At 52.3% G+C, this 19453-nt stretch overlaps 1 protein-coding gene across 1 annotated transcript in view; it reads left to right on the plus strand.

Annotated features, from left to right (window-relative positions):
* The first annotated feature begins 352 nt into the window (after positions 1–352).
* Positions 353–19453, plus strand: part of CASZ1 (castor zinc finger 1) — an 81908-nt gene continuing 62807 nt past the window's right edge. The window contains exon 1 of the mRNA XM_074161448.1: positions 353–593. Within this exon, the coding sequence (XP_074017549.1) occupies positions 353–593 (241 nt within the window). The remainder of the gene's footprint in view (positions 594–19453) is intronic.

Consider the following 19453-nt stretch of genomic DNA (forward strand, 5'->3'; position numbering starts at 1 on the left):
GTCAGGCTCCATGGAAACAGGATAGCTAGGTCTCTGCTCGGTGGCAGCACGTGGGCTGCCATCAGGCGACGGTGGAGTGGGGAGCGGGTGGGAGCTGCTCACCTGGGAGTGGTGGGGGATGCCTCATGGCTCTAGATAGAAATCAAGGGAGAGGGGTGGAGGGCAGGCAGTATTGCTGTGAATCACCTCTCTCCTGCTGGGAGGAATCCCCAGATTTCTGTTTTTCCATTGTGGGCTCATAAAAGGAAAGTAGCAATAGTAAGAAACCTAAAGCAGCTCCTCTAGAGTGAGGACAGCCCTGCTGTCTTGAGAAAAAGGAGATTGCTTTCTGAGCAGCTCACTTGGCAGAGCCATGGCAGCGCCTCCTTCCCAGGTGCGCCAGAACTACCACCAGGACTGCAAAGCCACCATCAACCGCCAGATCAACCTGGAGCTCTACGCCTCCTACGTGTACCTCAGCATGTCCTACTATTTCGATCGGGATGATGTTGCTCTGAAAAACTTTGCCAAGTACTTCCTGCATCAGTCCCATGAGGAACGTGAGCATGCTGAGAAATTGGTGAAGCTACAGGCAGTGTTCCTCAGGGGTCTTGGTAGGTGGGAGCCTCTTGTTACTATATGCTTGTTATCCCAAATCTGACTTAGCAAGGAGATTGTGGCCTGTCACCCTTGGGACATTTTGGGCTAGATGTACTCATGAGCGTAAACCCATGACCTGGCTACAAAAGCCAGCAGAGTTACTTTTCCATGGAGGCCAAGCGGCATTGGATCTCAGATGAAGAGATGTTAGCGAGGGAACTGGCATTTTTAATACCTGTTTTTCACGTGAGGGCCAGTAGCTGCCTCTGATGGTTGCGTGGAGATTGAAATGATGTCACTAAGAAATAATTTTAAAACTTCCTTGGACACTGCAAGCCTGAGGCTTGGATTTTCAAAGCCACGCTGTGTTGGCCAAATCTTGTTTCTTTGGAGTTGGAGGTTTATCAAAATCGCCGCATCTCAGAGCAGCGAGGAGGGCTGGGCTCTCTTGAGACCTGCCCTGGAGAATATAGACTTTGTGAAGCTACTCTTCCTTTTAGACAGTCTGTAGGATTGTTCTGTGAGCTGACTTGGTAATTAAATATGAAAACGCTTCTCCAGGACCCACTCCCTCTTAACCATACTGATGCGAAGGGCCTCATCCGTTCCTGAGAGTGGGGAGAGGGGTTTGACCTTCCTTTGTGTGATCTCTGGCGAGGCTGTGTTGTGCTGTGTATTACCCAGGGTAGGAACAAACCCTGATGCTTTTATGCAAGCTGCTTACAAGTAATGGGCTTAGGAAAAACGAGCAAACCACGTAGCTGAAAACTCCCCTGCTCCGGATGGGTTTGAGCTGCCGGGTCGCTGTTGTAAAGGAGCTGGTGGTGCCCAGGGGCTGGAAGGGTTCTGGCCTTCGAACGAGTTTGAGTTTCACTGTGGATGAAGAGGTTAAATGTAACAGTCTTCCTCATGTAGGTGGCACAGCCCTAACGGCAGAACAAAAATATTCAGAAAAGCAAACAAGAAAAGGGAGCAAGAAAATAATCATGGAAATGCAGGGAAACGGAGTAAACTAACTCCAAGGGTGTTTTACCTGTTAGTTTTCTCTGTCGAAATATCCTACCCCATTACAGCCCCACTTTGCCCCGTTGGGATTTTTTTTAATTATTATTATTTCTGACATTGTTTTGGGTTCTGTAGTTTCTTTTCTCTGGACTTTATCAGAAAGCATATTTGTGGTGAGCGCCTGTGAAAGGACCTAGCTTGCTGAGTAAATATTCAATGTGGAAATGAGCCGCATGACCTTGAGGGGGGGGAGAGGGAGGAAAGCTGAGAGAAATTCATAAAAAGCTGAAAAAGAAAAGAACAAGGAGAAGGGAGGGGAGAGGAAAAAAAAAGATAAAAGGCCTGGCCAGACTGGAAGAAGTCACACAGGAGAGAAATATTGGTCTTTCTTGTTAAAGCGTTGATTGGACGTGTAGTATTAGACATCTTGAAGAGGCCCGATTCTCAGCTGTGCTAGGCACTGACACTTTGAAAAATAGGCCCATTTAAGGTGACTCAAGTTGGGCAACAAAAGTCAGTAGTCACTTTAGATCATCTTGGCCTGTGTTCAGAAGGGTGAATTCTATCCTTGGCGAAAGGCCAGCGGGAGGCCTTTCTGTGTACTGTTCCCGTTCCCGGAATAGGACTTGGGGTGGCTCCTGGACCTCGTGCCGGTCCTTTGGGGCAGGGGCAGAAACCACTGTCCCCAGTTCTGGGCTGAGCCTCTGTGTGTCCTCCCTGTGCTGGGGCTGGCGATCCCCGGCCGGACTCATGTCTCACAGCCCAGTTGTTCTCGGGTTCGCAAACTGGGCCTGAATTTATTTGTGGAGTTTTGGGGGGGCTGTAGGTGTCTGGGAAAGGTGCCGGACGGAGCAAAAGCCCCTGTGCTCAGTGCAGGGGGGGGAAAGGAGCAGCAGTGGAGGTTTCCCCACCACCCACAGGGTCCTTCTGGTGTGTGGCATTGAGATGTAGGTAGTTGCTTTTGAAAACTAGCAAGGATCTCAGTCACAAAAGACCATGAGAACACTGATGCAAGGAAAATGCAGAAGAAAATTTGGATAGAAACACACCGCCATCGCTACCAGAGACCAAGATGTGAAGTCCTACTCCACTCTGGAGTTTGGGTTTCCACAACTGCCTGGTTTGGACTTGAAGGTTTTTACTTCAGTCCCACACCTAGTCCTGGATGATCTAAACTGGATTTTAACATTGTATTGTAGGGATTGGAGAGGGATGAGCACTGAGTTTCTGCAGGTTTGTATTTTTTCCTGTGGGGGATGTTCCTCTAGCACGTCCTTAGCATCTTGATGACACCGGGAAGCCCCTCGGTCCTGTAGCTGCAGCCGTCAGCTCTCTGCTGCCCGTTTCCGTGGGTCGCAGGAGGGATCCGGGCACCCAGGGATCGGGTCCCCAGCAGTCACGGGGGGGCTGTAGCAGAAACCCTTGCGCTGGTCTCCAGCAGCCAACTTCTGCTAGTTTTTTGTTGGTTGAAAGCATGAAAAAAAAAGTTTGGATGCGTTTAGGAACCCCTTACAGCTCATTGTATTGTCATTTCTTCAGCTCCCCAAATCCTCCTCATTTTCGAGAGGGGAAGTCTGACTTCACTGGCATCAGCACTTCAGAAACGCTGCACACTGACATAAGCATTTCAGAGTGTGGGGCAAGGACCGTGCTGAAGCTGAGCCCTCGTTTGTGTTGAAACGGTGCTGATTACCATTCTTTGGTTAAAACAAAATAGCTGCAGTAAAGATCTTCGCATATACATCCTTAAATTTTTCTTCATATAGGTGGGGGGATGATTAATTTCTTTCCGTAAACCTGAAAACTGTAGAATTAGATTTTCATTGCTCATATGGGAGAGCCCTACTGTAAGGAGGAGAGGTTTTTTTTATTTCTTTCCAATTGTACATGAAATAGTAGGGAAAAGTCTTGTCTAGTGATGGCCTCAAAATAATTTCTATAGCAGTGCAACGTGATGTCAGACAGTATGCAGCTGGGTGGGAAGTGCAGGCAGTGGGGGCACGGGTGCCTGACACAGGGGAAAACCGGCATAAATAAAAAAACACTAGTCCAAGGCTTTGGGAGGAACTAGAGCAAAGTCACCAGTGCAGATGCCAGGGCAAGGAACTGTAACTGTACATTTAATAGCTTTGGATGTTTGCTTTTGTGTGACAGTTGCTGTTCAGGCAAACAGATTGAGAATTACAGACTTGCGTGGATTTCAGGGATTTTATGTGTATGTGTTCAGCTCGGGACATGGGTGGGATGGGAGTGCAGGGGGTGTATGCAGCAGGAGGAAGGGCTGGGTACCCTGTTCCTCCTGCCCCTGCTGCCCCATGCACCTTGACATACCCATGCCTCTTCATTCCTTGAGCCAAGCCTTCTCCTCTCACTCCTGTCTCCTCTCTCTGCCCTGAAGTCATTCTCCCGCCAGACTCGCCTCACTCGCCTGCTCCCCACTGCTCCTGATGTTGTCCTGCACTCCCAGGAGCATCCTCTGTCCCGTTCACGTCTATGCACAGCCTCTACCTCCCCGACCGTGGTTCCTCTCAGCAACCTGCTCGGCCGGGGACCGCTGCAGCCCGCAGGAGCCCTGCCCTGTGCTGAAAGCCCCATCTGGAAAGCAAATGGCCATGTCCCATGTGCCTGCCCTGCCCGGCCGCCCCTGCCTGGCTCTGGGTTCAGCTGAAACTCTCCAAAGGGACCTGAAAGGCAGAGGCGTGCTTTTTGCAGTTTATTCTCCAAAAGGAAAGCCTGCAAGGGGTGAGGGGCAGACTCCTTGCAGCGAAGGTGTTAACAAATAGCAGGTGATTAAACATGACAAGCAGTGACATTTCTGTGTGGGGTTCTCAGTACCAGCAATGCCAAGAATGAAGCTATAAACCCTGACATTTTGTGTTATGCACTGAGGTTTTTAATAGACATCTTTCTCTCCCTCCCCCCTGTTTATTTCTTTTATTCCCTTTTTCTCTTCTGTCCCCTTCTCCCTTTCCCTCCCCTCTCTCTGCCTGACCCTCACCCAGGCTCTGCCCTGTCCCCAGTGCCCCCCACCTCCTCTTCCCATACCTCCCTCCCTGCTCTTATCTTTGCTCCCTTGCTTTATTAGACTCATTTGTTTGATGGCCTTCAGTTTTTCTTTTGTTTCTCTATTCCTCCCTATTTTCTTGTTACACTTTTTCCAAGCTTTTTTGCTTTTCGTGGCGTCGTTCCCCCTTTCCTTACTCTTCTCTTCCTCCTCGTAACTGCGGTCTCTGCCATATGCACACACGCTTGCCGTCTTTTCTCACACATACGCACTCCCACACTTTATTGCACACACACCGCCACTTCCCGCACACTTTTCTGCTCTCCCCCACACGCTCTCGCTCTCTCCTGCACCGTCTCTCACATGCGCTCGCACTTGCTCTTTTCTTTCTGTGCTTCCCCTCTCTTGCTCTTCTTTGTCTTTGTTACTCCCTTCTGCTGTCATCCTCCCTCTGTCTGTTCTTTTCCACTCTCTCCCCTTCTCCCTCCCTTTCCTTTCTCTTTTTGGGGCCTGATGTAATACGCTAACCATGGGCAGCCAGGCCAGTTGCTTGTCAGGGAGCAGGTGTCCCACCCCTGAGTGATGTTTTTGTTAATAACATTTTTGCCCTGACTCAGAAGCCGGCATTTTGGAGATCGGTTGTTGGGTTTTTTTTAAGGACAGGAGCTGAGGAGGCTGTGCTTTTGGGAACAGTTGCTGGGTTTGTGCTAAAAGGACTGCAACAGTTGTTCTGCTGAGCAAGAAACGTTGGAACAACTGCAGATTCCCCCCCGCTCGCTCTCTCCATATCTATCCAAAGGGCATTTGGAGGTGACACCCAATGCACCGTCCCCCTTGCTGCCAGCTCTAATTGGAGCCGACGGGCTGCCGCTGGCTCTTGCCTTTAGGAACGGGGCACTCCTGCCTCCGGAGTTGGCCCTGCCTGGCAGCCCTCAGTATTAGGGAAAAAAAACTTTCCATGTCCACCTCTGCTGCTTCTCCCGATAGGGTTATGGGCATAAAATTAGAAAAATGCTGGGGTGACCAGAGCGTTCAGACACAGAGCTCTGCTCCGTATCAGCAGGTCACTGGGTCTCCAGGGCTCGGTAGCAATAGCCCAGCTACACGATCTGAACATAAGAAAGTGGTCTCCATTCACATGAAGATAGAAGGGTTCGGTGACGGTCATCTGCTCCCCAGTGTGTGACTTGCCTGGCTCACTATGTCTTATCAAGCTGTGGTCTCCTCCATGAAGAGGCTGGGCCCAATGCGTGATGCTTTCTGCTCGGCAGGATGGAAATGGTGTGGACTGGCTCGTCGGAGCCTGTCTTCTTGGCCGAGTCGTCCTGACTACCAGCACCAGGGTCCGAACCTTCCCCATCTGGCTGGCCCCAGTGACAGTCACACTGCAGAAACCATCGCAAAGTGCCGCCTGGGGACCTGAGGCATCTCTGGAGGCTGCACGGCGATTCCTTCTCGTCGGGCTGTGGGAGTCTCTGCCTCTCGCCAGGTCCCTGGGGAGGATCTGTAGGGAGCTCCTGGAGAATTCCCATGCACGCGCCGTCTGTCTGTGCGGCGGTGGCGTTACTGGCCCATCGTTGTAGCTGGCACATCTGTGCTGAGAGCATCCAGGGCAGACGAGAGGCTCTTGGTGGTGGACAGCGAGGACCGGGGCAGCTCCCACGTGCAGGAGGTCACTGGGGCCCCAGTGTAAAGGGCTCAGCAGGTATTTGAAATGCATCCAAACTAAACTGCAGCTTCAGTCTCAGTATTTTCTCTTCCTTGACTCTGCAGTCACTCTAAAAATCAAAATACTTCCCCCTAAAGACCCTGCCCTCCCATAAAAATGCCTCTCCCTCTCTGTCCGCCCAGGTCTTATTGATCCAGCACCACAGACGGTGGCTGCAGCTTGAGTTGCCAAGTAGGGCAGATCGATAGAGACTTGGTATGAGTTTTTTGGCAGCTGGGACATCTATTTGTCCCTCCTCCCCTCCCACCATCCCTTCAGGAAACAGCCAGCGTCACAGTGAAATCAGGTGGAGCAAAGCCCCGTCCTTAAGCTTTCCTCTCACCTTGTCCTTCCCTGTCCTCCGAGCTGCAGCCACCAGGACCAATGGCCTCTGCGGGAGCCTGTGTGATGCTGCAGAGAGCGTGGAGCCAGAGTGGTCCCCTCCCCTGTGCTGGCTCCACCGGCCCCACGCTGCCGCTTACCCTTTGCAATGGCCAAGCTCACCCTCTTGGATACTGGGGCAATCCCCTGGGTCATTCCGCCATCCCCGAGATCGGGATTTGGACTTTATTGTTTGCACAGCCTTTTTATTTAACGAGCTTCTTCCCTGGCTGGATCCAAAGTAACTCCCCTCTGCCCTTCTCCCCTGCTCTGGCCATCAGTGCCGCTGTCAGCTTTCCGCAGATGGGGAAAGCAAGGCACGGTGAAGTGAAGTGACTCCCTGAAGGCCAGAGAGGGAGTCAGTGCTGGAGCTGGGGTTAGGGGCCACGTTTCTGGCTGTCCTTCGGCGGCGCCCAGCCCCTTGGCCGTGGGCCTGGGACAGTGCTTTTTCCCTGTCTGTGGGGGTCCAAAAGCTGTGGGCTGGTCTCCAGCGTGAGCCGGGGGACCTGGGGGCAGTGGGGAGGAGAGGGGCGATGTGCAGGAGGCTTCCCCTGCCCCATGGTGTCAGGAGAGAGTGGATAGCTCTGCCGTGAGATGTCCTTAACCCTTGCCAGCCCTCCCGGCTGCCGAACCTCTGACAGGTGCCGAGCGCCGCGCACAGTGAAGTTAATGAAATGAGTGTTTCGGGGAGGGGGGAATGGAGGCTCTGTACTGCACCCTGGGGCCCTGGGTTTATTAATGGTGACCTGCCATTAAAGACTAAAGTGCTAACCTGGTCATATTTAGCAGCTTTCAATGGTATCCCAGTGGCCTCCGCCTGCAATATCAACTCCTGCCTTCCCCCCGCAGCCCCGGGCCGGCAGGAGCTGACTCCAGAGTTTCTCTGCTACGATGGGTCTGGTGGGCAGCACTAAGAAGTCTCTTCGCTGCTGCTGCCAGACAGATTTCCACCCCCTCCTGCTGCTCTGAGCAACTTCCCCCTCTTACTGCCAGGTCTTGCCAGGGAGCGCTTGGAAGAGAGGACCAAATCCTGGCATCTTCATGATCTCCTTTGCTCAGACAGAGCCTGGGGGTCACTAGGAGAGGGAGACGTGCCAGCATGAAGCTTGCAGGATTTGGCCACGAAGGAGAGGCATAGTCAGCCTCTGCAAAGTGCTTCCACAGAGCTCTCCGAGAAAGCGCTGGCAAATTATCCCTCTGAGGTGGCAGGCTGGGAAACGAGGCAGCAGCTCTGCCAGACCTGATTAAAACAGGACTTGAGGCTAACAGCTTCAGGTCAGAGCAGGAGGGCTGCTCTCGCTGCTACTGTCCCTTGTCCTCTGGTCCAGGGGGGACTTGGAAAACCCAAGCATGGGGGGGATGTCCCCTAGGGAATGACAGCAGTTGGATATTGCAGTGACAGGCACTTTAGAAAGATGCTGGGGGCTGCTGCTGGTCCAGGCGGGGATCAGTGTTAGCAGAAGAAAAAAAAGCCCCAGAGTCTCCTTGAAGCTAATTCTGCTCTTGATGCCTCCCCAGAAGCAAGACCCTGCTGTGCTCTGTGTGCCAACTGAGATTATTGCCTTCCCTGATCACTTCTTCCTGGATTAAAAACTCAGCACAGAGTATTTTGCCGTGTGTTATTCCAGGATACCTGCTAGAAGCTCCACGTGGTGCAGACCCTGGCAGAGGGATGAGGGAATCACGGGGCATCGCTAATTTGGGCTGCTCCTGCTGCTCAGGACGGGAGGTGGGGATGCCCCTCACACCTCTGTGTTGCCTGGGGTGAAGGGATGAAGAGCGAGGCCGTAAGGGATTTTCCTTCCTTCAGCAAACCCTGTAAGCCACAGATCCCTCGTCCTCGCAACCCTGCCCTTCGTGTGGGCACGTTTGTCAGTGTGGGCTTCGGGCCATTCCCCGGCAGAGCCAGCGAGGGCAGGGGCCTTGTTCCAGGGGAGAGCTCCAGCCCTTGAGCCTCCCAACAGGACGAGTGCCGGTTTGGCAGCCAGGCTGGGGGCAATCCTCGCTCTCTCGTTTGGCTCTGTGCCCCAGCTGATGCGGAGCCAGGTTCTGCTGTAATCCCTACATCCTGTTGCAGGTCCTTAATCAGCTGGAGCCAGCCTGGAAAAAAACCAAAAATCCAAACCCCAAACTGTTGTGGTTAAAGCTCCCTGCTCCGGGGTGGTGGGGAGGAGTGTGCAGAAGCCTTCCCGGGCTCCAGGTGGGAGGCTGGAAGGGCTGGGAGAGATTGCAGCTCCCTTGCTAGGGATGGAAGCAGAGGAGAGGGTAAGTGTGTGTTTCTGCTGAGGGTCTCAGCAGGACCCACTCCCCTGCAGAAGGGATGGGTCTGGTTCTGAGGCACTGATTCCTCCTGTTCTCCCACTGCCAGCACAGCTAGGGATGCCGCCCCTTCAGCCCTCGCTGGGCAGGCTCGAAAACTCTCTGGGTTGTTGTTGAGTTGTTTTTTTTCCCCGTTTAATGCATAGAATAACACTGATGGGTCTGAACAGCTCCAGCCAGGCGACGAGGGGAAAGAATAACAAGCTCCTGAATGTCAGGCGAAATTATGGGCCATTGCTATTTAGGGTGAGTCTGGTGGATTTAGGGCCTCTCTGTTCTATTGTCCCAGCTGCTCTGAGCATTGGAGCAGGCGAGACACAAGTCGGGAATTTTATTGCAGAGCATGTGCAGGGGAAGGCCGGTTCTGAGTGTTTCCGGAGTTGAACAGCAGCGGTGGGGGGACAGTTTCTGTTGGAAAGTTGGTGAGATATGATATATTGGGAGGAGGTAGGAGGCTGGAAGTCCTGGAGAAGTGGTCATCCAGCAGAGAAGAGAGCTGTTTGTCAGGATTCAGTTCCAGATGTTTATCAAACTCTCCAAGTCCATGTAGCGTTGGTCACCATCCATCAGATCTTTGGTGGCTGTCCGGTTCCGCAGGAGCTTCCCTTGGCAGACCCTGCTGGTCTCCCTTCTGCATCTGCCGAGCACGCGGCTGCTCAGCCCCTCGTCTTCTCGCCCGTCTCTTGTGAAGCATTCAGGGAGGTAGTTTGCATGAAAGACGGCGCATGAATGTGTGTGTTGAATGGGGATTAGGGAGTTCAGTGCCTTCTCTTGGATTGCTTTTGGCTGGAACGGTGCTCGCATATTAGGGGGAAAGGCCCAGGTGAGCAGTGTAGGAGAACACAAAAAGGATGAAGAAAGTGCTATGCAGCGTGATAGAAGTGGGTCATCCATGGGAAAGTGAAATCTGCACGAGTCCTGAACAGGGTGTATCTGAGGCTTCCAGGTTTTGGCAAATACATTATGTCCCATGCCAGGGTGGGGAGGAGTCGCAGAGAGTCAGAAAGCTGTTCTTGCTCGGCTGTCTTCACAGCCATGAGGCTCGGCAGGGTGAATTCTTTGCTTCTTTGGGGCTCTTTTTATTTGACCGGATTAAAAAGCCTATTTGAGTTTCTTAAACCATTTAATCTAAAATCCCCAGGTAGATGCGCCATTGGATTCAGTTTTAAGCTTATAAACAAAATAGGTCTGTGTTTGTCTCTTCTTCATTTTGTTCTAAAGAAGCAAGGGTTTGACCTGTCCTCCCTGGAGTCGGCGGGGGGGAGTTGGGCTTCTTGTGCTCGTGAATCCCCTTGAGCTCTTGGAAGGGTGGGAAGGTGCAGAGACTGGGGTGCCGGTGGGACCTTCCTGCGGCTCCAGGTTAGGAGTGCGTGCGGCGGGAGGAGGGAGCAGGGGCCAAGCTCCGGGTTAAATGGCTGAGGCGGTTCCCAGGGCTCCGTACCTACATGGAGTATGCTGAGCATATGGAAAATCCCCTTAACACCATTGCTCTGCGAGTAGTATGGGGAGATGGGAAAGGAGGAGACCATAAGAAATTGGAGAAAATGGGAGGAAAGCGTACTGCAGTGTGATCCACTGGAGCCGTTTGGGTTACTCTTTCCAGTTCCTGCAGTCCTTTGAGAGGATCTAGTTCTCCTCCGCTCTCAGCGTACCCAGCTCCTTCCAGGGTTTCCTCCTACGTCTGTCCTCTCCACCCGCTTGGGGTTCTTGTCTCCTTTCCAGCCCTGTATGGCTTTATTGCTGCCACTCCCTGCTCTTCTGAGGAGGTTTCATGGACATGAGACCAGTTGGGACTGCTCTCAGACCAGCCCAAAATGGGATGGTTCATGATTTGTGTTCGCAGGAGAGAGGTGCTAATGATGCCTACAGGAGCTACAGGAATGTTGCAGCTCCGTGGTCCACAGTGTCATGTTTCTGACAGCGGCTAGTGCCAGATGCTCCCAAGGAAGGTACCAAACCCCACAGCAGGCAGATGTAAGTTGATCTGCCCCTGTGTCCCCTCGATGTCCTTTCCATCTGTCCGGCAGAGGCCAGCTCGAGTTAGTGGTGCCTGCACGCCTGTGGGATGACAGTGGCAGTGTCCGGTCCAGCCCTAGCAGGAGAGGTGTCCCTTCCAGATCCCATCCCCGCCACAGAAAGCCCGGCAGAGAGGAGGGTGCCTGCCATCCCAGCTCCCTCATGCAGCCATGGAAATGCTCATTCCAGCGTGGCCGCAGGAGGCCACGAGGGCAGGCTGTCCTTCTCGCCTCTCATGGTCTTTGCTGTGAGCAGAGGTGCCTCCTGTGTCCAGGGCTCTCAAGGAGATGCTTCATGAAAGGGGTTGGTGGGAACAAGACCGTATCCTTCTCCCCCTGCTTCTCCCAGGGAACTGGAGACAGACAGAGGGACAGGCATCTGTCCGATGGCAGCTTGAATAGGAGGGAGCCCTGTTGGCTTTGCCGAGGGAGCCTCTTTCTATATGGAAATGAAGAATTTAGGCTAATGGAGCTCAACCATCTCTAATTTTGCGATGGCAGGAGGATTTTGATTGAAAGTAATTAAGCAAGCTAGCTGTAAAATTAATTAAAGCAAAAGGGGGGGATTTTTTTATTGGATTGGATAGCGATATAGCGGCTGTCAAATGGGGGACGGATGGGGGTGACCTGAATTCTCTGCCCTCCCTCCTCCCACTCGGGACGTTTATGTCACTTTAATCTCCTTACAGCGGCTGGTGTGCATTTGTTTGAAATAATCAAGGAAATATGGTCAGAAATTGTCAGCTTTCAGATCTAATTTACCTGACAGCCCTGCGCGGACCAGTAAGCCTCTGTGTGCATGTGTGAGAGTGTGTGTGTGTGTGTGGTGTATGCGGCTGTGTGGTCATGGAGGACTCCTTGTCTCCCTTCTCCCCCTCTTTTTCTTCATCCTGTCGTCTCTTGATTCCTAGCAAAAATACTTCTGACACATCTGGGACCACCCAGCACCTCGCAGGAAAAAGAAATAAGTTTGAGAATTTTCCTGTGGTCCCTTTTCCACCCCCACCCTCCCATCAGTACCTCCTCCCAACCTGCTGCCTCATCCTTGCACCATAACCAGCTTTAGGGTTTAGGCAATATAGGATTAGGGGAGGTGGCTGTAATTCTTTATTCCAGATGGCTGGCAACTGCTAAACCCACTGTCACAAGTACCGAGTTATAAAAATACTTAAATTAGGCCCTTTGTTTCAGCCCGTGTTCCTGCCAAACAGCTCTCCCGGTGTCCTGCCGGGAGCTCAGCTTGCACGGCACAGGTGAGGGACTGAGTCAAGGCTATAATGATGCTGGGAGAGGCTCCTCCGGACTCGCACCTATCTGGATTCCCTTGCTCGGCTCCATCTGCTCCTTTTTGCCTTTAGCACTTAAAGAGAGAACCTGCAGTAAGAAAGAGCTAGGCATGACTTGGTGTGCTCACTTAGCAGGTGAAGGTCCTCATCCGGGAGCTTACCCAGGCCACAGCTCTCGTACCGGGGGGCGCACACTCGACAGAGATCCAGGTTCCCCGCTCTCGACCCAACCCTGCGAGTACCCGGTGGCCTGAGCTCAATGTGCTGGAGACTGGGGAGGGAGGGCAACTGCTGTAGGGACAGGGTTTCTTCAGAGCTGCCCTGGTGCCTCGCATCTGTCTTCTTAGGTTGGCTCTTAGGGTTATTATTTATTATTTATTATTGTTCATTAAGTGCTGACAGAGTTGGGGCTTTTGTTTGTTTTGTTTGGGTCTCCATTTAGAGGCCTTTGCTGAAGCAGACTTCAGTGCCAAGACCTCAGGCACTTTTACAATTACAGCCCGGGATCCTGTTGTATTGTTTATGTAATGACTCTCAATCCCAAGGGATTCTGCAGCCTTTCTTAGACCCAGCACCCAGCACCTGGCAGGGAGGGAGGAGGGCGAGTGCTGGCCCCTGGTGCCAAGGAAAATCTCTGGGCTTTACGTGCTAGGGCATCGCTAATACGTAGACAGATCAGGCTGGACCTTGCTGCGAGGATCCACATGCAGGGACGATGATTAAGCTGCTTCAGGAGGAGGAGCAGATGATTCATCCCTGCCACGGTCTGTGTGGTTGCGGGGTATCTTGGTGGCTCAGACCTGATGCTCTGGCTGATGGGTGTCCGCAGCCCGCCAGTCTGTCTCCAGCACAGCGAGCTCAGGGAACTGGTCTTTGTGGGCTGGCTTATGTGACCAGTCCCCGGAGTGTCTCAGAGCACCCCAAGCCATCTCAGCACTGGGATTGAAACTTCTACCCTGTTACATAGATGTGTGGAGGGCGCCTCACCAGCTCTGTGACCTGCTGGACATGGGTAGGATGTGGTCTCATCCATGACCAGCCGCATGCGGCTGAGCTGAGGTGGGTGATGAGCTCATCACCATGATTCCTGGGTTTGTTTCCAGCTTTGCCATTGATTTGCTTTGTATCTGTAGCCATGCGAATGCATAGCTTTGTGCCAGTGCTTCCTCATCAGTATAATGGGTATAATTAGGCTTGCCTGATTGAAGATAGCGCCGAACGCTTAGTCTGCTGGCAGATTTTTTTTCTTTTGTTGGAAGTCCTTTCTGAAAAAAGGAGGCAAAACCCGATTTTAGTGTGCTGGTTCCCATATCATATTTCAAATACATGCGGATTAAAATCTCTGACAATATCAAACCCTTTCCTTGTGGGACAGGTCCGCTGCGAAGTGTTGGCTTCCCATAAACCCAGCAGAAGCAGAGTTGGGTTCTTAGCGCCCAGTCTCCTCCTTATTCAGCCAAATATGGGGATTGCAGGACGGGGCACTGCTGATCTTCTGTGTTAATTACAAATATAACAGAATGTAATATCAAGAATAGTCTAAATAATTTCATGGCCTGTTAACTGAAAGAGAGCTTGAGTTCTGGGACGTGGACCAGGCTACCACTGATAATGGTATCTAAAGCCAGTGGTGTCTGGAAGAAGGGTCATACTGTGCTGGGTGCTCCTCTATCCTTCTGTAGTTTGCAAGACCAGGTGATTAAGAGTATGTTAGTTAATTTTCTAACATAACATTCCCTACAGGCAGTTACTGGCATTGCTGTAGAGGCGTCCTGAACGACGTGTTGGAAAAAGAAGTGCACAGGACAGTCTTTCTGCACTGTGAAAATGTTTGAGACCCCCATGCAAAGCTGTGCTCTGTTCTGACTCCAAGTCTCCTCAGACATGGCCGAGGAAAATGCATGTGAGTGCTGACCTGGGGGCACCTTCTCTTCTTCTATTTGCACCTACTTGTACCTGTTCAACACATCTCCCCTCTCGCTGCAAATGAGTCTGGAGACCCTGACTCCAGCACAGCCAGGAGCCAGAAAACATCCTGTAGTTGGGCGGATGGGATGAAAAGTTCAGATTTGGGCTGCGTGTCTTTTTCTCTCCGTTTGATGTGAGTGGCAGTGGAAAGCCATAAGCTCAGTTCTCCTATCGCTGACGTGGTGTCAGCTGGGAAAATCATTCTTCTGAGCTTAGCAGAGTGACATTAGCAGAAGAGCAGTCAGAGAGGGATGGAGCCTAGCAGGTCTGGAAGAGGAGAGCCGAGGCACTGGGCTGAGAGTGTCTGGGATATTTGACATGTCAATTTTGCTTGTTTGTGCCCAGGACTGGAGACGAGCTGCTCGTCCTCAGTCTCTGGGGCCCAAGAGTCCTTCAGAAAGCAGACTGGCAGCTCAGCTCACGTCAGGTGAGAGAAAATTTGGGAATGTGCAAAGAGGAGATGTCCAGGAGTGAGACAGGGCAGAGACACCTGCATCTGCCTTTCCTGGGGAGGCAGTTCAGGCTGTGGAGCTGCCGACTCTCACACAGCATCTTCCTCCAGCACTGAATTCTGGCTGCTGTTCCTGTGCATCCAGCTGGCTTGGGGCAGCGAAGGCAAGAAAAAGCCAGAGCCAGCGGCACAGCTGATCAGGGGGTTTCAGGCAGAGGCTGCCCTGCCTGACTTGCAGTGGATTCGGGGGCTTTCTCCAGAAACTGCCTCCAAGGGCAAGTCTGAACAAGCCAGTTACTCTTAATTTCCCATGGAGGCAGAAAAGCCTCTGAGAAAATAAAAACGTTGCAATAGAAGGTTTGGGGATAAGAGGGCATAGTGTCGCTGGCCAAACAAGACTGTGTTTGATGATAGATCTGTCAGCCCATTTACCTCCCTGGCAGTGGGACCAGAGGACCTCATGAAGATTCAGGATAGGCTTTTATGAAGACATCCTGAGTGGTGAAACGGGGTGCTGAATGGGGTGCAGGGCAGCAAGGGAGGCATGGCGAGCCCTGTGTCCCACTTGCAGCTCATCTGCTGGGGCCCAGTTAAAACACTGGTGTAAAGGAGAAGGGCATCGGTCTGTCTCCCACTCGCCCTCTCCCTTCCCCCTTCCTTCCATCTCACATCCTCCCTGGAGCACCACAGCAAGTTTATCAATTTACACCAGAATGCAGTAAAATCACTGAGGTTGCCAAGGTCTTGGTTTCATTAATTCTGAACCCTGATATGCCAGCCCCCCGCTCTGGCACTCGTTTGCAGGGCTGTCGCTGCTAGTGCAGGCTCGCCTCACGGCTTATTAAACCAGCACCTTTGAAACCTAGACTGGATTCAGATTCATAACATCTGATTCCCCCATGTCCCTCGCTCCCCCAGTGCCTAGAAAACAGCTTATTAAAAATCACCATTGGTAGTTGCCTGGGAAGTCACGTTTTTAACACTTTCCTTCAGTTCTTGGAAGTTGAGTTTTCTCCTTTCCCAGACCATGGAGTAAGTCATGACCATCCCTACTAGTTACTCCAGACTACAGAGGACTTGGAAATGTTCCTGTAGGGCCAGTCTGCTCTCAGGAAAGCCAGTGGATCCCAGTCGCTGTTGTCTTTGTGGGGAAGTAGTTCAGCAGGAGGCTGAGAATTAACGATTCAAAGGCAGTGATTCCTCATCCCGGCGCAGGAGCTGCCAGCAGGGAGCCAGCAGCTCCAGTGTCTGCAGGGACCCTTGGCCCCGTGCTCCTCTGCGCTTTTCAGTGTCCACAAATCCCTGTCCTCCACAGTGTCTGAAGGCGGCTTCTCCTCCAGGACCTGGTGGAAGAGCAGAGGGAGGGAGCAAAAGCTGGGAAATGCTCAGCCAGCGTTCCTCGGTGTCCCTGCAGGGACTCAGCAGTGTTTGTTGGTGGGAGGGCAGAAGTAGCAGAGTAGCCAGGGTCTCTTGTCAATATTTGTGGCTTTTTTCATGTTGGTGGATATTTATCAGTAAGTGGTAGCGTTGAGCTGGATACCACTGAGCTGCTGGAAGTAGAATGAGAGTTGTTGACTTTGAGGAGCCTGAAATGCGTCTCTGCCCTGCGGTGCCAATATAGCAGCTGTGGAAACGAGCTGGTTAGTTCACCATTGAGAAAGCAGAAGACGGAGACCTCCTCACTAGTGAGGGAACTGAAGGGGAGGAACCACCTTCATGGACTGCTCTAAAGCCCAGCCTTTGGCATTTGGAGTACATTTTCATTGCAGAATGAATTTGCAGGACCGGTGCACGACTCTGAGCTGGCAGGTTAGCCTCCTGGAGGTGTGGGCAGGCAGGCTGGGTCCAAATGTCCTCACTCAGGTGGCTTGTACTGGTGTGATACTGAGACTTCTGGGGACATCTCCTGTGGTGGTTCACAGAGCTGCCACGGGCTCTGTCGGCAGCAGAGTCTGGGAGAATTTTCCTCCTCCTGCACCCCAGCAGAGGAGGGATGGGAGGCTGTGGGCAGACTGGGAGCAGCTCCTCGGGCAGTGGGGCAGCTCCCCAGCCCGGGTGAGAACCACCGCTGCTCCCCAGCTGGGCTGGCCAGCCCGGGGTGCAAAGTACCAGACCTGGGGAAGGGCTCTGTGGGAGAGGAGTCAAGGCAGCGCTCCCCGAGTTCACCCTGCACGGGAGATACACCCTGACGGAGCTGTCTTTTTATTTGCAAACTGAGCAGTTGTACTGGAAGAGATTTAGCAAACATGGGACTGCACAATGCTATGTGTACTGAGTCACACATCAGGGCTAGAGCCAACTAGCACTGTGAGCTACTGAGGCAAACATTTGAGAATAGTTACAATAGGCACCAAAAATATCTTCAAATGAGATCTTTCTGCATTGCTGCATGTTGGGTAACAGGGAGGGCTGACAACCTAAGCTTAAACTCTACCCACATGCTCTAGAGCTCATTCTGGGCAAGGCAGGCAACCGGGATGGGCACAAAACAGAGGAAAAGCAGTTTTGTTCCTTTAAAGGGAGCCTTGATAAGCCAGTTTCACATAGATTGGGAAAGTCCTGGTCTGATGGGAGGGACAGGGTTGTGGTCCTGTATAGTGAGCGAGGCTTCAGTGTTTGGCCCCGTGGTCCTGGCTCTGGCTGCATTTCAAGAGGGAATGACCCCAGAATTACTAACACGCTGTTGGGTCTGCAGCTCAGAGCTCCCCACACCTGCATGGGGCCAGGGCAGCATCGGTCCCTTCAAGATGTCTTCTCCTGTCTGGTTCTAAAGCTCCCGAGCGAAGAGGCTGCTCTTGAGGTCTCTTGTAGAAGCTCTCCCTGTTGCAAGATTTTCTCAGGGGTTTTCTCTGTGGTTGCTGTTTCCTCTCTGCCACTCTCTTTTAAAGGAGCTGCTTCCCCAAAGCTCAGGTCTGGTTTCAGAGACACAATTCCCCAAACCCGGACTCTGGGGGCTTGTCCAGGCCATCTCAGCAGCCGGAGAACAGGCAGCGGAAGCTCTGGGTGCTGCCTGGCGTGTACTCGCACAGACTGAGCGCAGGGCAGGTAGCGAGCGCCGAATCCGACTCAACCTCCTGCCAAGTGACCTTTTGGCATCCTTTCCCCGGTCCCCCCGTACCCTCCCCTCGTGTCCCGCTGTCTGTCGCTCTCCGCACCCTCGTGCCGGGGCCGGGATCGCACCTCGGCCCCTTCCTGGCTTCGAGCACACCATCTCTCCCACTGGTTTTGCAGCCGTTTTTTTTTTTTTTTGTGGTTTTTTTTTTTTTCCTGCCAGCGCAGGGCACTGAAAAGTGCTGGCACTGCCAAAAACCCTGTGTGCACTACGACTCCCCAAACATCCCTTTATTTTTATTGTTCTGTTAATTACTGTTTAAACTTTAATAAGTCACTTCGTCAGGAGGGGGGACCTGCAGTGAGGTTTCTGTGCAAACACTGGGCCCGGCAGTGACTCTAGTGTAACATAACCCTTTATACAATGTGGGAATGTTTAGACTGTAACAGAAACTTGTTATTTTAATGACAGTTAAAGGGGGGAAAAAAAAGAAAGGAGCGAATGAAAAAGGGAAGCAAGTTTGTTGGGGAAATGGCTCATCTCAATCTCTCTGTCTGGCCTCTTTTCTCTTGGCTTTAATGATAGCTGGATAAGGAGGCTTTATGGCTTCTGTTGAAGCAAGTCTTGTTCCCAGAGATGCCCTATACGAGGCAGTATGGGGTCCCCTCTGTTCTGCGGGGTAAGGCTAACAGCAGAGAGATGCTGATGGCAGCAGCATGGCTTGATTTTGCTCAGAGGCAGCAGCAGATGCCTAAAGCCAATTTGAGCTCAGTGTAATTATTCTGACCCACACAAGAGACTTTCCCCTTCTATTCAGAGCTTCTTCCACTGTTTTTAAGTAGTTGTGCTGAAACAGATGCTGGCACGCCATAGAGAAGAGGGTCCGCATCCCGTGGAAAAAAAAGACCTTCAAGCTAGAAAATGCTGCCTTATTTTGGCTGGTCACCACTCAAAAGGAGGAACCATTATGGACACCTGAGAGAGGGAAAGGGAGAGAGAGAACCTGGCTCCTCCTCTCGGCAGCGGGAGAACAGGGGATTCACAGGCATCCTCGATTTTGGATTGTGACTGTTGACATCTATATCGCTTTGAGGTAGCGGAGGGTGCCTGTGCAGTGGCTGAAGTCCCTGCATCACAGCACTGGAGTCACCTCCAGGTTTGGCTTGGCTATATTTAGTGCTCACTATAGACAAGACCATATAGAGTGATATATATGATCTGAAAACCTTCAACTCCTGCTGACCTCTCTGCTGCTACAGTGAAATCCCCAAATCTGTGCAGTCTGGGTGAGGAGTGACACAAGACCGGGAGAAGGGAAAGCTCTCGCCTTTTCCCTGACAGGTTTCATGTTTCCCCTCCCCAAGTTGGTCCCTCATCCTTGGAGGTGCTGGTCCCCTGGGCTGCATGGCTTTCTCTGCCACCCATGGGTGGTGGGACCATGGGGACTGACGGAAGAGAGGTGTGAAGAGGGTATGGGGGTGCGGACTGGGGCACGAGGAGTTTGGCAGGAGATATTGGGGAGGAGGAAACTGGGATTAGCGTTGGGAACTTGAGGAAAGAAGAGGGGAGAGAGGAAGAGCACAAGGCTGAGGCCGGCAACTGGGAGGGGAAGGGGGACACAAAGGGCAATACTTTGGAGGGGAGATCAGGAGAACGTGGGGTGTAAGGAGCACTTTGCTGGAAGA

The sequence above is a fragment of the Numenius arquata genome, chromosome 20 (assembly GCF_964106895.1).
Source record: "Numenius arquata chromosome 20, bNumArq3.hap1.1, whole genome shotgun sequence".
NCBI lineage: Eukaryota > Metazoa > Chordata > Aves > Charadriiformes > Scolopacidae > Numenius > Numenius arquata.